The sequence below is a fragment of the Rhagoletis pomonella genome, unplaced genomic scaffold (genome assembly GCF_013731165.1).
Source record: "Rhagoletis pomonella isolate Grant_MI unplaced genomic scaffold, Rhpom_1.0 Rhpom_scaffold_00011, whole genome shotgun sequence".
Lineage (NCBI taxonomy): Eukaryota > Metazoa > Arthropoda > Insecta > Diptera > Tephritidae > Rhagoletis > Rhagoletis pomonella.
Genome location: NW_023458565.1, coordinates 3,398,586 through 3,415,300, shown reverse-complemented (window position 1 = coordinate 3,415,300; position 16,715 = coordinate 3,398,586). Strand labels below are relative to the sequence as shown.

Sequence of the window (16,715 nt, the reverse complement as noted above, 5' to 3'; positions counted from 1 at the left end):
CAAAAGCGAGTGGAAATAAAAGAACATGGTCCCGCCGGCAAAAAAAAATAAAGAAAAGCTATATAACTTGTAAGATTTAATTTCAGATTTACATATGAAAAGGCGTTATGTATTTTTTTAATTAAGAATACTATTTTACAGGGAGCAGTTCAGAACGCAGAATCCTTCTGGAAAAGCGCATTGACAAGGATGTTTGGTTCAGTGAGTAAGAACAATATAAATAATTTGAAGACTTTGTTAAGAAGTTTTTTCTTAGAAAAATCGGGAATGAGCTGAAGGATCGCCTGGACGGTAAAAGTGCTGAAGCATGTAAAGCACAATGGAATGCGTTGATGAACCATCCGTGGCGCTTTTTGGGAATGTGAGTTACAATTTTTCGAAACGAAGCAGAGGACAACCTAAGATGCATTTTTGTAGTCTTGTTATCGCCGTTCATAATGCTGCTTAGTATTTTGGAATAAACGTCTTGTTGCATGTACATAAACGACATATGTTTTTATTGGAAACAATTGTACACGGTTTTAAACATTTTTGTGAACACACTTACCAGACGGTTTTGACGTGTTTTTATTTCTAATATTACTGCTAAAAGGTCTAATAAATGCATGGATTTCAGTTCCAGAAGAATTGAAATCATCAAAGGCAAATATTTTCTATATAATTGCTGCATTTTATAAATTGCAAACTCGATAGTCTTCTTGTGCATCAAAGCAACTGTCAAAAATTTCCAGCAGTAAAAAGTTACGAATTGGCACAGCAGAAATGTAAAATTTTCTCACCATAGTAAAAAGTTTTTCCACCATAGAACTTTTCTATCAATTGGCACAGGCCCTAAGTTAGAAAAAGTTTTTTCTAACAGCGGTCGCCCCTCGGTAGGCAATGTCAAACCTCTAAATGTGTTTCCAGCGTAAAACTGTAAGTCCCTCTATTTGTGTAATAATATCAAGACGTACGCCGGGATAACCACCGCACAAATACGCAAACGCGAGTGTAAGCGCCAACATGTTGTTATTATTATTATTATTTCTTACATCCACTCAACTAAAAAAAATGCGCACAATTATTTTCCATGCTCTATATTAAAAGTTTAGAATTTTTCGAGGATTGGCGCAACGCTGTTAATTAATCAACTGATAGAGATATGAATTGAATATCCTTATATTTTAAAGTCTTTGGAAATCTATTTCAAAGTCTTTGGAGATTTACAACAAAATGACTGTAAAACAAACGCACTGAAATACTTTTTTGTTTCTTAAAAAAATGCACTTTTTACGCAGTAGTCGTAAACATAAGTATAGCATACTACGTTTTCCAAATCTGTGCCCATTTGTTCCCAATTTCGCCCACGGGAATAGAAAATATAGCTTTCCGAATTTCAGCAACCAAAAATTTTGCAAAATTCGTTCTGACTATTTCGAAACTAAGAACCAGTTTGAAAAAAAAACGATGTTTATATACCCCAAAAATATCGGTAGATAATTTTGTACACCTAGTTTGTTCTGCTAGGCACACTGTGCGGCGCCTTAATTCCGATATATCAACGCTGAATGAGAGAGATTGCTTTGATTGACTGTTTGCTATTGTGAAAGGAACATACATACATACATACATACATACATACATACATATGTGCACATGTATGTAGGTACCGGTGCATGCAAAAGCACTCAAATAGCGCAGCATTTAAGGTATTATAAATTGGTATTAAATAAATATGAATAACATGTTTAATTATTCAAATTGGGACAATAAAATAATGTTATAATACAATTGCGCTGATTTGTTGCTTAACTAAAATCTTTTGAATGCATTATTGCGGTTTCTCCTACTTCTAAGCATACATAGAGTATAAGTATTATTCTTATACAATTAAAAGGGTTCCTTTCAAAGCATGGTATTTTATTTAATAGCCTTGTTTAAGTATTTTGTAACAAGTTAACACTAAATACATACATATACACGGAATAACTGGTTGTGGCGTTGGTTGTAGGTTAGGTTGGGTGTAGCAATACTAATATTTCTATTAAAATAAGGTTAAGCAAATTAAAGCCAATACCCTACGAAACGAATTTGTATGCAAATATAAATTGTATTATCAATTATTAAATATTAGCTAAATACATATGTACATACATGTATTGATAAATTACACAACGGAAAGTTTTAATGCGATTGAAAAAAATTAATAAAAATTAAAACTAATGTACTTATGGTGATTTCGTTTCTAACAAAAAATGTCGTCTTTTGATTGCCTCTTTCTCTTTTTTGGTGTTCGATTCCAAATTAAAGGCAAAGGGTGAGAAAATTTTGTTGTTCGTTTCTCAAAATGTCACACTCTTGTAAGGCAATAAAGCAACATTCTCTGCCCTTTGAAGCTTTGTCAGAGGAGATAGTTGCCCTGAAAATCAGTTGGCTATTTAAGGTCGGTGTTATGCAGAAATTTTGTTTGGCAAACTGCGTGCAATTGTTGTTGCAGCAAACTAGGAGAGAGCGAGTTTGGGGACTCTCACAGCAAACTAATTTTGTTTGGTCAAACTGCAGCAAATTCGGTGTTGTCATATACAAAAATTTTAGACAATTGTTGCTATACACAAAAATTGCCGTGATACCGAAAGCCAGAGAACTGAATTTATGCTGTGGGAGCTTCAAAGATTATGGCACAGTTAATTGCCTATACGATATCATAAAAAATATATTAATTGTGCGCGTTATGTACATCTGAAATTCTCATTTCGTGTTGGCAATAGCCATGAAAACCATAATGAACGTGCGACCCTGTGCCAAACTCGACATAACCACCTCCGAGCAAACTAAGCAGCCGCCATTTAATTTGGCAAACAAAAGTTTGTCTGCATAACACCGACCTAAAGCGACAATATTATAAAACACGCGAGCTAGACAACGACAAGAAGGCAAAGACATGCCCTTTGACAGGGTTGAGTGTAGTAGCATCATACACATTTGGCACCGGGGAAGGGCAACATTTTTTTTTAGGAGAAACGAAATCACTATTAGAGCTGCATTATATTAGAATAATCAAAAGCTCGCTTTGTTCAAATAGTTGTTATTTATTTTAATTAAAAGCAAATTAAATAATTATTTTCACATAAATTTTAAGTTTTACAATGCCACTTAGTCCCTATCAATTTCACAACAACTATTTAGTTCAAGTTTTTTCTTTGTAAACCCTTAGATAACAAATATGTTAGAATTCTAACTATCTATCAATAGCAATTTTCAGAATATTAATGGCCTATACTAATTGCATATTTCACACGGTTAATTTGGCTAATTAAAATAAATTAATATGTGTATTATATATGTATTTAGCAACGTGATAGGTGATTTTAATCTGTTCTGGCTGTGAAATTTTTATACAATGGATATTTCTTTTTATAACTTTTGAGAACTTTTCAGTTAGCCATATATGTAAATACATTCATACATATGTATAGATGTATGTTTAAAAAAAAATTTAAAAACTCAAAATTTTAAGAAGGTTTTTCTATATTTGCATAACGATTAAATGGCCCCTTATTCAGTAAAAAATTACAACTGTTGGTATTAGCGATTTAAATATATTAGTAAACATAGACATTAAACATTAAAATAAACATTAGAAATATTAAAAATATTTATCTTTAATTTCTCAAGTGTAGAAATCATTTCTGCTTTTTTTTAATCAGCTGAACTATCTGATTTAGCGTTACCTGATGTTACGTTACTAAAATTGGATTTGTATGATGCTTGTTAAAGAATTAACTATATTTGTATAACAAAATAATTGAAATTAAATAATATGAAAATAAATAGCCAAAACCAGTTAATATTTGGCGGTCTTAAAATTATGCAACTGAGTGCATACATATGTTTTACAAATTTATCGACTCTCGTCCGGCTCATATGGCTTTTCTTTTCTAGGATTAATTTTTCTCTATGGTATTGTTTAAATTATTACTTTTAGCAATAAGCGCTGAAATATAGTAAAGGCTAACATATTTTTTTCAATGGGGTTTTTTACAAAATCTTGTGTTCAAAACCGAAATTGGCGCTTTTTTGTTCAAAAGCATTATACGCCCATACTCGTATGTATGTACACCACTGCAAAGAAAGCTTAGCTTTTTTTCCTTCGTATATGGATAGTTCCGGCCTAATTTACACACATATATGTATGTATGTATGCATGCAGTTAAGCAAATGTTAAACTTTTTACCAAAATATCGACACATGTATTTAATTTGGATAATTTTATCAGCTAATTGAACATACGAAAACATTTCAGCTGTAGGCAAAAAAGGGGGTCAAATTAAGTTTTTGCACCGTATATTTCAGGTGCCTTTATGTTCCAAGGTACGAAATACATATATAAATATTTATATAAACATACATACATATATTAGAGACCTGCACGAGTAAGTAAAAATATAACAAGTTAATAACACTGGAACACAAGTTTTAGTTTGGTTTTTATTCTCCAGACGCCACTATCCAATTTCTATGTAGAATTGCTCGGTGATTCCGAAAATCGAGTTAAATTTTTTTTCTATGGATACGTTTTTGAGATATTTGCAATTTAACGTTATTCAGCTTAAAACAAAAAGTGATAGTGGCTTCTGGAGAACAAAAGCCAAACTAAAATTTGTGACCCAGTGTAATTGATCATTCATTCTTTAATGATTATAGTGATCAAAAGTCCTTTAAATATGAGTCTATACGACCCGGCCGAGGATTAGGGGATAATGTAGTTGTTGATCGACGAGCGCTTCATTACTTGCATAACGGTATAATTCGGTACAAACTGCCGACAAAAAAAAAATCCCTCCAAAAGAAATCTAAAAAATCTTAATTATTAATTAATTAATAAAAAACTAAATTTCAACATTCACAAAAACTAAACAAGTTTTACCTAAAGATTATCATAGTTTTTATGATAATTTGCTGTATGACTTTTACATATTTAATGGCTAAAATTTAATAATTTTAAAAGATACTTTTAAGATGATTTGTAAAATTAACCATCTAATTACATACCAATAAACTGGATTACGTTGCTATCTATTACTTTGTTTATGCTGACACATAAAGCGCTTTGGTTCAGTTCGCTGTCATTCAAAACGGAGGCATAAACTAACTTTCAATACGCTCAGAAATTGAAAAGTGTATTGTAAACACATAATCAGGGTTGCCACATTGGTAACTTATTACCAAAATTGGTAGAAAAAAATTGGGTTGGTAAAAAGGTAAATTTGTTCTAATATTTTGGAGATTTTTGTTAAAGTAATTGGTGTGAATTTTAAAACTTTTCGTTCTGGCTTTATTATCGTAGTTGTCTTTATATTCTGCCTTATCCTGAGTTTCGCCCGAAAAAAAAATCACCCGAAAATGTTTCATCCGTCCATAGTAAAAACATGGAAACCAAAAATGAACAAGGAAGAAAGTCTAAGTTCAGGCGGAGCCGAACATTAAATACCCGGCGCAAGTATTAAATATATGTTTTTCACTTTTCCGAAAGCTACAGCTACATGGTAAGCCGGGGTGTATCAATTTTGAGTAACTTAGCATCCTTAAATTTCGAAATATTGAAGTTTCAAGCATTTCTGAAATTTACCGTTATATGAAAAGCGACAGTAATTTTATTCCGATTTCAATAATTTTCAGTGCTTTGCTTTTACGTGGCAAGCACAATAACCATACCGAGTTTGGTACAAATTGGTAGCAGTTACCGAGATACATATATGTGATCATAAGTGGGCGGTGCCACGCCCATTTTCCAAAATTTTATCATAAACGTATTTCTCGGTAAAGAATTGTTGCAAGCATCAATTTTGAATAAATTAGCTTTAATATTTACTGATTTATCGAAGATTTCGTTTTTCTCCAAATTACCGTTATATAGGATGTGGGCGTGGTTATTGTGCGATTTTTCCCATTTTCAATAAAATTGTATGGGCTATAATACTACATACCCGAAAATTTTCTAAAAATTCAGAATAAAAAGTTGAAATTTTAAAGAAAATTTGTTGAATTTTCCTAAATTTTGTATAAAGTTTGAAATTGTGATTTACACGGTTTTGGGTAAAGCTTATACGATATTTTTATATAACAATAACAAAAAAATTAAGCTCGGACAACATTACGAATATTTGAAGAAAACCAACACGTGGTCATTTGTTTGAGTCACTGTATGTACCATTGTATACGAGGTATTGCGCGCCAAGCGACTTTATGCAAGTATGGGTATAGTATACAAAAATTAATGTTTTCACAAAAGTTGATAAAAAGCTGTAACATTTACTACTTTTCACTGATTCGAACATGTAGACTACATGTTGCCGCATATGTAGATTTCAACTATTTGTTTATAAGGGAAAAAATTGTCTGGCCAAAAATACATATGAGCATATGTATATAATAATAATAACAAACAATTTTTCGCCCTTCATTAAGTTCAAAGTCATAGTTTGTAAACAAAATTTTTAATTCCAGTTCAATAAAATGTAAGAAAAAAAGATGCAGAAAATAGAAAAAGTATTAGCCGGCAATTTTATTTGACTTTAAATTAGAAACGAGCAATTTCACAACTTACATCGCGATTTTAATTGATTGATTGTTTCCTTCTTGGTTTGCATGCAATAATACTAACATGCAATTGCATTCGCAAAGTAGAACAATAAAAGTCTGAAAATTGGTATTTATGTACATATGTACGTAATGTTTACAAACGAAAGCGACACTAAGCAAATCCAGTACCCGAGACACATGCATACATACTTACATATACTTCCTTTCAAAATTGCACCTTTGGCCACGCAAATCTTATCAGTTGAGAACTGCATATTTAATTAAATTTTCTAGGGTTCTTATTTAGCTTAGGTTTTTGTAAATTGGCATGCATATTTTGCAGATATGTATGTATTAGGGCATTATGTATAGAAATTTAGTTGATTTAAGGATGATAAATTTGTTTTGTTTTGTGACTGATTTTTGCTTTGACATTTTCAAATCCATTTCATATTTTTTTTTTATAAAACTGCTTATAATATTATAAACTGGACTCAGAGCTAATAAACTGGCAACATTTCTAAATAGTTGATCCATCTTCAGCCGAAATAACGACTTCTATATTATCGTCCCCACGACAGTCGGGTCTACGTAACCCTACGTAACATATTTTCTCAAACTGTGGAAACGTAAAACTATTTAAAGACTTCATCCATATTTCATGATGGCTTAAATTACTTTTTTCAAATGCGCAAAAACTTTGAATGGCTAACATTTCGCTAAAAGAGTATCTAACTCGATGTCTTGCAAAACTCTTTTAAAATGTCAGTACATTGAGAAAAAATAATGGCAAAAGCCACTCAATTATTCAAGTTGGTTGTTATTAAACTAAAAGTTATTTTCCTAAAAGTTATTTTCGAGATAGCTAACAACACTCGACAAAAAACGCCATACCTCTTTTTAAATAATTTGTACTTGATCACATCGAGCCCTTACCGCCAAAATTTTCTTTTTGATGCAGAAATGTATCTAGATGCTCTAGGAATATTGCTGCATCAAAGAGAAAACTGTTGGCGGTTAGCGCTCGATATTATCGCAATTGGTGCGTAACGCCTCGGCGATATGACCATAAAAAGATTGCTCTTTTTTTGTTTTAATAATTCTTGCGCATATCAAACATTATCTGAAACAAGTCAACTATAGTTAAATTATTTTCTTTATACTTTTTTACAGTAAAGTTTAACGAAGTTCCAACGTTGTGTAAAAACCTAAAAAAAAATCATAAAGTATTTTGTTTGCGTAAAATAATATCTATTTACTACACAAACAAAATACATGAGGAGAAATTACCGAACACCGACTTTCGGAGTACTTACCAAGCACATTGGGAAAACCCCTATTACATATTTGTATGCTCAGAAATGAAAATTCAGTACAAATCAGTACAAATTTTGAAAAATCAGCACACTAGCATACTGATTGCCCACTGGGAAAATAGGTAAGCACCTTACGAGGTAAGCCATGTTTTCTTTCAGTTTTTAGTACCAAAATTGTCATCATGGCCAATGTCATCTACTAGTAAAGAACAAAATGAACACCTCCCACGACACATTACGATGTCAGTTGCAAAGTAACGTGCAGCCGAAGTTATCTCCAAGCGCCGAACTACTCCGAGCGACTTCTCTGCATTACACGTAACTTACTTTGTAAAGCGGCTCAGAAGTATGTCTGATACCAAATGTACATTGTAAATTCCTACTTACATAAGGCGGCCACGCCTTTGTAAAAGTAAGGGACGTTCGGCAGGGAAATGGTAATGACTGCCAGGTGAAGAGTAAGTTGCTAATAAGATATTATTACGTGCTCCTAATTCCCACTGGGTGTACTTAAAAAGTCAGTTCGTCTGGCAACCGTACTTCCACTGCAAAATATTCATAGACAAACACATATTTTCTATAGGGATAAGTGAAATTGAGAGTGTAAGTAAACAGATTTTAGCTCGACACCACTTTTTATAGTCTGAGTAGTTAAATTATTAAATAATTAAGAGTGAAAAAATCACAATAAGTATACATATACATATTTGCAAACTGTAGGGGATTGATTTGCTTTATCGCATTCAGTGAACTGGAAAATTGACCCACAAATTAGTTTGACTATATGTACTCCTTACAACGAACGAGACAAATTCATTCAATTCAATTTAAGTGCCTTTGTGACTCCGCGTTATCGCGTGAAAGTAATCAGAAGGCAAATTATTTAATTGAAATGTTTTCATGAAAAACTACATACATATGTATATGTATATTTTACAGACAGGGAAGTATGAACGTACAAATTTACACATACTTATGCACTATTGTTTATACATATATTTCATTTGAAAATAATAATAAGGATTTACTGAATTCATATCAAGCAACGAAAAGGTGGTGCATTTAACCTAACTAAGATCTATGAGGAGTTTTGCTTAGTAAACTTTCCGCGTTATCTACATACCTCACGTCAGTCAACCTATTTATTACTGACTATGTTTGACATAAATCAATTGTATACAAGAGTAATCCTTATTATCCTTATTTTTATTATAATTCTCGTAATTTAAAATAAAGAAAATCTTTATAATCAAAACAAGATGTACTTATTTCTTTGCATGTGTGTATGTATGTATGCAAATTCGATCGATTAGTTGCCAAGTTGGATAACCGCTGTACTTTATATATTTTCACTAATTATTTACAAATATCTAATTAAAATGATTCACAAATGTAAGTACTAGATGTCAACATGTACATATGTATGTAAGTAAGAAGAGATATTACTCCGTTTGTACTTAGATAACAAGCCCCGATAATGTGAAATGTTGTACGACATGCCGCAATCTTGTGAGAAATGTGGTATTTAAATGGTGTTTTGGCTGTAAGTCATGATATAAGTCTCAATTACAACAAGACAGTTATAAAATTCTCGTAGTGAGTAAGTAGCGCCATCGAATGAATCTAATTAAAAAAACATACGCAGTTGTTTGCTACTTTTAATAAGTACAAATGAAGAAATACTTGTAGTTCTCTGCTAGCAATTAATAATTCTAGAAATCAGTTTTTTACAAATGCATAGAAACCCCAACAAAGAGTCATTCATATTCCCTGATATAATTTCTTTTCTCTCAAGCCGTTGCTACTTTTCGCGTGTACGTATACACTAACACATTCTCACTTTTAGCTAACGCTTGTTTGTTGTAGTGCCCACCTCTGATCATGAGGAACATATCTATATTTATGTATATGCTATTATGATATCGCAAACAAAATATCTCCAGCCTATAAATCTACCAATGAAACAATATCAATCCCACCAAATCAATGCCACCAAAAATTCGAATCGCCGAAATGAAGTATCTGATGCAACTTGAGAACCCTAAGATAATTGTAACATTTAGGACGGTGGCATGGTTCACAAAAACTATGCCGGCTTTACTAAATTTTGATAGAGGGTTATATCAAAAGGAAGGCCATATCTTCCAGGAACATGGAAGAAATTAAGTTCTCAGCTCCAGCAGTTGCTACTAAGCAGAGACAATGAGAAGAGAAAAAATAAAGTATTGTGTAGCAAAGCAATCTGGAGCGCCTTCATTCTGAAAAGTCGTCTCCGGATTATCACACTACATATTTTGTAATGCATAAAAGAGACCGCGAATAATTTTTTTCATAACTTCCTTTCTAAATTTGTTTCAACAAAATTAAAAAAAAAGTTTAATTAAATTAGCAAATGCCGTTCCATAAACAAAAAATTATTATTTTTGAAAGTAAATGGAATTTGTTTTTATTAATTTTTGTTGGTGTCATCACGTACTTAGTGCGATAAAATTACTTTAATATTTCCAGTAAATATCTGCGTCAACCACCTACTTAATATACCCAGAAGATAATTTAGATAGGCCTTCTTAAGTGACGCTATTCTAAAAGGCCTATCCAAGAAGGGCTGAAAAAAGTGCTTCTCTGCTTGCCGTTTAGGAGGACTTTTCCTATTTACAAAAAAGAAAGGAGAAATGAATGCAAAGTCGATGGCCTATTGTCTCTCAGTAAGGCATTTTGGAAGGGCTTTTAACTCCTGAATTTATCGAATGGGTATGGTAACTGTGAGTATGGATAGATACCCAGCACCACCGGACGTGGACGGGACAGAACTTTGTCTGCCCCGCACCACAATAGCCCAACTTGGCTCTGGCTATTGCAGCAGGCTCAACTCATACCTGAGCAGAATTAATGAGGATGTGCCCAACGAATGCCCGGCATGTGGAGAGTCGCCACATGACTCTCGGCACCTCTTCAAATGCCCTGAGACCCCACCCAGCTGACGCCCCTGTCCTTATGGACAGACCCTGTGGAAGTTGCACACTTCCTGGGCCTCCCCTCAGCTGAAACAGACGACAACGTTGACGGATGAGCGGGGTTTGGTAACCGCTACAACAACAACAACATAGATACCCAGCCAGCAGAGAAATTTACATTTTGCCGACAGTGCCTTGTTCGTGTCCAGAAATGATAGTAAACGACAAGGTGAATTAATATTTGCGTATATTTTTCGTAGTCGCAAAACGTCCGAAAAAGTTGTGTTTTATAATATACATATATTCAAACACAACATTTGAAAGCATTATGCCTATTCTGTCAGTGGCTGAGGAGTATTCAATGAACCTAATATTTGTTTGTTTGGTTGGTTTTCAGTAACTATGAAAAAGGAAAATAACATCTGTGAATTTCAGAATGAAAGGGTTTTCAACGAAAAATTTAGTCAGAAAAACAGCCACAACCATTTTCAGTATTTTTCAAGACATACGTTTGGGCTGCACACTTTAGTAGAAGAATGGATCCGAAAAAACGACAGGAAGAATGAATCAGAAAACGGATGAAATTTCTCGAAATGTTTCCGGATATTTTGCTGGCTGGAAATAGAAATAACTGGACATTTCTTGTGTACGTATTGATTAGACGTTTAATACGAATGCCCTTACGAATACCGTTTTGGTTGTGTTTGTTGTAACACCATAAATAGTTTTTGCGGAATTAGCTGGAGAGATAGTCCTTGGCCAGACAAAGAAGTGGGGCTTTCCGCTTATTAGACCCGACTGCCGTCGTCGTGGTCGTGTGGTTTGGAGTCTGTCTTGCAACCATTTAGTTGTCGGTTCACATTACCGGCTCGTGAAACATCAGTCATAACTACGGTGACCATCCGTCCTGTATTACGCGGGATAGTCATCTTTTTTGACCCATGTCCTGGTAATTTAATTATTTTATACGGGGCGCCAAATGTTCTGTATTTCTTTTAATGTCCGGTATTCGGTATTTAGACGCATCCTTTTTGGAAGTCGGTTAGAAATGATGTTGTATTCTAAAGCATTGGTAGAACCGCTGAGAGTCACTTTTCAAATTCTTGACGTTTCTAATTCTAAAGCCTTTGCCGGTTTTTAAAGGAATTTATTCCAGGTCGCCACCTTTCATAAGGTTTATTAATGGCGAAAACAGCTTTTCCTGTAAATCGCTCCGGCTACTGCAGCAGGTTGAACTCCTACTTGAGTAGGTTGAGAGAGGATGTGCCGAATGAGTGTCCGGCATGCGGAGGGACCCCACATGACGCGAAACATCTCTTCGCATGCCCGGAAAACCCGACAACCCTAACGGCTGTCCCTGTGGTCAAACCCCACAGAAGCTGCCCGCTTCCTAGGGTTGCCGTTAGTGGAACTTGACGACAACGACTGAGATACCAACCGATCTGGGCGGGGTTGTTGTAGCCGCTACAACAACAACAACATAAATCCTGTAAAACTTGCAACTCGTGAAGTACCTGGCCAAGGCTATTCTGTCGGAAGCGGTGTATTTAGCACTGTTGGTTCTAGCATTTGCAGAGTTCTTAGGACTCTTACTTGGTCTACATATAGTGCCAGTTCAAAATATATAGATAATATACATAGGTTACCATAAAAAATTTAACTGTATTTTTATGAAAACATTAAGATGCACATTAAAGTTAAAGAAGCGCAAAAAACAGAAGCAGTCGAACAGTTAATGTAGGTATGCACAAAATGTATTTTGGTATGTTTAATATTTATGTATTTTTCGATAGATTAATTCTTTTATGCCTAGTTTCGTGTAGCAAAATGAACTTAAGGAATAATAAAGCACCGGAAACAATTGTGACGTCGGGGTTTATCAATGAGCTCTTAACTAGCAGCGGAAGGCAGCTCACCGCCTACACTGTATTTGTAAAATATGTACCTACTCACCCACAAATAATTATGCCGAAACATTGTACCAATGCAGGATAAAAGTTGTTCATTGACACCGACGGATCGGTATTCGGCGCAGAAGTCGTTGTGGATGATAGATCGACGACTGTTGAAGCTCGAAACATAGCGTCAATATCATCCATATCCATGTCGTTGTCTGTATCGGCACTTCCGACGTTCGCGTTGCGAAATACACCCAACACCATTGAGCTATCCATTATTTGGTTAACTTCAGCCCGCTAAACACAAGTTGCGTTTACTCTTTTGATATAAAAAGTTGGCGAATATTTGCAATTTTAATTTGCCAGATTTGGAATTAATTTGCATACGCGCACAAAATAAATTTATTCTTGATTATTACTTGGACAAACACTGTGGGTATGAACTAAACGATTAGGCATTTTCCGCAGTGGTTGGTGCCTGCATGATTCAGCTGCCCTTGGATCTGTGCGCAGCAGCTATGCTTGCAAATGGGGGTTGCTCTTACTTCCTACCCGCAGGCAGTCTTCGTGGAATGGCCGGAGGTTGTAGTGCCTGTGACGTTAATCAATTGTGAAATTTTTCGCTTTACATAGTATTTTTATTTTCAGACACAAAGAAACGAAATCCGAACAATTATTTGCGCGGCGATTTTGTTTGGCCTCGGTAATGTTTTCCTTTTTTTTCTTCTTGTAATTATAGATGACCTGCCATGGAGTTCACTTTTTCAACGGACCGATTTCGCTGAGAATTAACACTCGCGTATAAATAATAATTCGCGCAGCCGACACGTTATCACTGCTGGAAGCCCCTATGTGCTTTTGTCGTATTTTCGGCGAAATTTATTAATTTATGCACAAACAGAACTGATAGAACTCAGGAAGAAATAAAAAACACGCCTTCCCACACAGATATGTAATGTCAAATAAATTTTTCATATGAAATCAACGCGCGCGCCATCTACTGGTAGTTAAATAATCAGCTGATTGTTAAGGGCTGCCATCACAGTATACTGTGGCTGCCATTTCCATAAAAAATTAAACCTTACAAATACAAATTACAAGGTGAATCTGTATTCGGATCTCAAATTTAATAACTATGTTATTAAAACTTTTAAAACTTGTTTTTGATATAAACACTTTTTCGAAGCTAGATTAAGAAAAATGTAAAAATTTTTTTAGTTAATAGAGAATATATACCTCCACATTTATTTACATTCTTTATAATAAAAACACATTAGAAGGGTTCTCGATTTATGTACTTGTATTCCGTAACAGCGCTTCAATCTAGAATTTTATTGGATAACCTACCAAACACTATAGATACCACATACATATAGCCCTAATATCTTTTCAACTACACTCTCATCTCGATTTTCCACTATTTCTTGCCACCTTTCTTTGACTTGGTCCGCTGAGATTTTCGCATACTGCGCTTCCTGTTCTCAGCCTTACGCAATGCATTGTCTGCATTACGCTTCTTGATAAATTCTAAACGCATACGCGCCTTTACTATCTGTTCAGGATGACGCAGTTCATTCTCGCCACCACCTGCTCGCTTCTTGCCCGCCACCTTTGCATTGTGACGCGCATGACGTCCAACAGGATAACGTTGTGACTGATGAAGTGGTTTGAATCCATCGTCATCGCTGTCGTTTTCACGCTGCAACTGTTCTTCGATTTTTGATTTTTCTTTCCAGTCATTATAGCGGCCAGTCTTGAAAGAGGCTGGAATCCAGGCACCCGATTCAGAACGTATTTTATTAGCACGTGGATCTTGGACAGACACCATTTTCTTCTTAATTCGATCCCATCTTTTCATGCCTGGCTTGTGGCGCATGTCCGTATTGCTGTCACGATCTACCACAGAGAATTCTGCATTCATGGCTTGTCGCTCGAAGGTATTAATGGCAAGGCCATCTTCGGTGTGTTTGTCTGCAGACTGGTACGGGATATAGTTCTCAGCGTCCTTAACATTGGACTTCTTCTTTTTCTTTTTATTCTTATACAAGTCTTCCAGGTTCTTTCGTTTCTTTGGAGCGACTATTGTGTCAAACGCTGCATTAATATCATCTGCGTCAGCTTCATCTGCCTAAAATAACATGATTGAGGATTTGAGCAGATATATAGAGTATAATAATCATTTTAAAAGTACTTCTTCTTTATCCTCTTCTTCTAATTGCTTATTGGCTTCCTCCTTTTCAATTTCAACCATTTTATTCCTATATTTCTCAATAACTTCTGTATGTTTCGAACGCTTTTCTTTCATTGTAGTAAACGGAACAGATTTTTGATGGCGATTCAACTCGAAAATCGTCTAAGATGGAATAAACAGCACAATATTTTATTTCAAAACGTAAAGTTTCTTTATATTGGCACTTACTGTAGAGGGTTTAAAGTTTCGCATTTTCATCAACAAGTCATGCTTTTCTTCTTGCAACTTACGTTCTTCTGACGCTGCTTCTTCCTTCGATTTCATTTGGTTTTCACTACTCAAACTTTCTGATTTTTCAACCGACGAGAAATCATCCAAAGGTTTGCAACTATAAAACTTAATCTTTTTTATACGAGAGTTTGATTCTGTTGAGGCCACGGGCCGTGACGATAAATACTTTTTATACGCGTTTTCACTCGTACGAAACACACCGGCCTTAAAAAAAATTACAGAAATAGTTATTCATATTCAAAAATGCAGGGATTCATGGAACCAACAGATTACTCACAATGTCATGACTTTTCTTGACTTCTGTAACAGATAGATGTTCCTCCTCCAACAAATCCTGTGGTGCAACACCAACAGTTTTACTATCATTTATATTGAATTGACGATTAAGGAATAAATGTAGATCCAAAACGTGAGCAGCGTCATCAGTAGAAAAAATTGAATAAGCAGTGCCGGTACGTCCCGCGCGCGCGCAACGTCCCACACGATGGACAAACAGTTTTGGCTTTCCTGGGAAATGAAAATTGACCACGAAATCCAAACTTGGTATATCAATACCACGTGCCGCCACATCAGTTACGGTGAGCACAGATACCTTTTTGTTTACAAATTTTGCGGTGTTAATTTTACGTGCAGCAGGATCCAAACTAGAATACACTGACGTATTGGATATGCCACATTTTGTAAGAATCTAATTTAAAAAAAATCTATTGGTATTCAACTCATTTGGTATCACTTTACTTTACAGAATTACTCACATAACAGAGCAACTCGACGTGATGCTGTGTGCCTGCAAAAACCACAGTTTGAGCATCTTCCGGTATTACGTATTTGAGTAACACAACCAAAGCAGTATAACGTTCATCTGGACGGCAATATAAGAATTTAAGCATTAAACCCTCTGGTATTTTAGACTCCACATCTGTAAATAAATCCATTAGTGTAACTAACAATATCCATGGAAAATATGTATATGTCTCTTCATACCTAATCGCAGCAGAATTGGATCGTTTAAGCCAGCACGGGCAAAGTTTACCAATAATTTAGGAAGCGTTGCCGAAAATAGGACCGTTTGTCTTCCTGCGGGTAAGCGATGTAAAGTTTCATTTAGTTGCTCGCCGAAACCCATCTCAAACAATCGATCTGCTTCATCGAACACTACGTATTCTGCATAACAAAAGTAAGCACGTGATATAAAAAGCAAAATACCTACATATATCTAAGTTCTTACAACTTAATGAATACTCACCCACTGAATTAAGCTTAAGATCCATTTCGACGCACAAATGCAGAAAACGACCCGGTGTGGCGACTATTATGTCTGGGCAAGTGTGTATAGCAGAAAACTGAGAGTCCATAGAATCACCACCAAGTACTAAAATAGTTTTCAGATCCATAAAACGACCCAGCTCTTTGATAAATTTGTATGTTTGCACAGCCAACTCTCTCGTGGGAGAAAGAATTAATGCACGCGCGCCCTTTGTTGGTTCACGGCTCTTCAGTTTTT

The 16,715-nt window shown here is 35.0% G+C and overlaps 2 protein-coding genes and 1 long non-coding RNA gene across 4 annotated transcripts in view; 1 reads left to right on the top strand and 2 right to left on the bottom strand.

Moving 5' to 3' along the window:
* Positions 1–661, top strand: LOC118747297. Of its 2 annotated transcripts, XR_004993935.1 has the most exons (3): positions 1–69; positions 142–201; positions 257–661. It is a non-coding gene; the product is annotated as an uncharacterized LOC118747297 (long non-coding RNA). The 2 variants fall into 2 exon arrangements; XR_004993934.1 differs by having other exon boundaries at positions 8–201.
* Positions 1–13,677, bottom strand: part of LOC118747292 (integral membrane protein GPR155-like) — a 346,226-nt gene extending 332,549 nt beyond the window's left edge. Inside the window, exon 1 of the mRNA XM_036481295.1 lies at positions 12,785–13,677. Within this exon, the coding sequence (XP_036337188.1) occupies positions 12,785–13,005 (221 nt within the window). The 5' untranslated portion in view covers positions 13,006–13,677. The remainder of the gene's footprint in view (positions 1–12,784) is intronic.
* Positions 13,678–14,120: 443 nt separating this feature from the next.
* Positions 14,121–16,715, bottom strand: part of LOC118747289 (ATP-dependent RNA helicase DDX54) — a gene marked incomplete in the record, with an annotated part of 2,904 nt that continues 309 nt past the window's right edge. Inside the window, 7 exon segments of the mRNA XM_036481293.1 lie at positions 14,121–14,857; positions 14,921–15,082; positions 15,149–15,415; positions 15,489–15,899; positions 15,967–16,130; positions 16,196–16,375; positions 16,458–16,715. Coding sequence (XP_036337186.1) covers positions 14,147–14,857; positions 14,921–15,082; positions 15,149–15,415; positions 15,489–15,899; positions 15,967–16,130; positions 16,196–16,375; positions 16,458–16,715 — 2,153 coding nt within the window.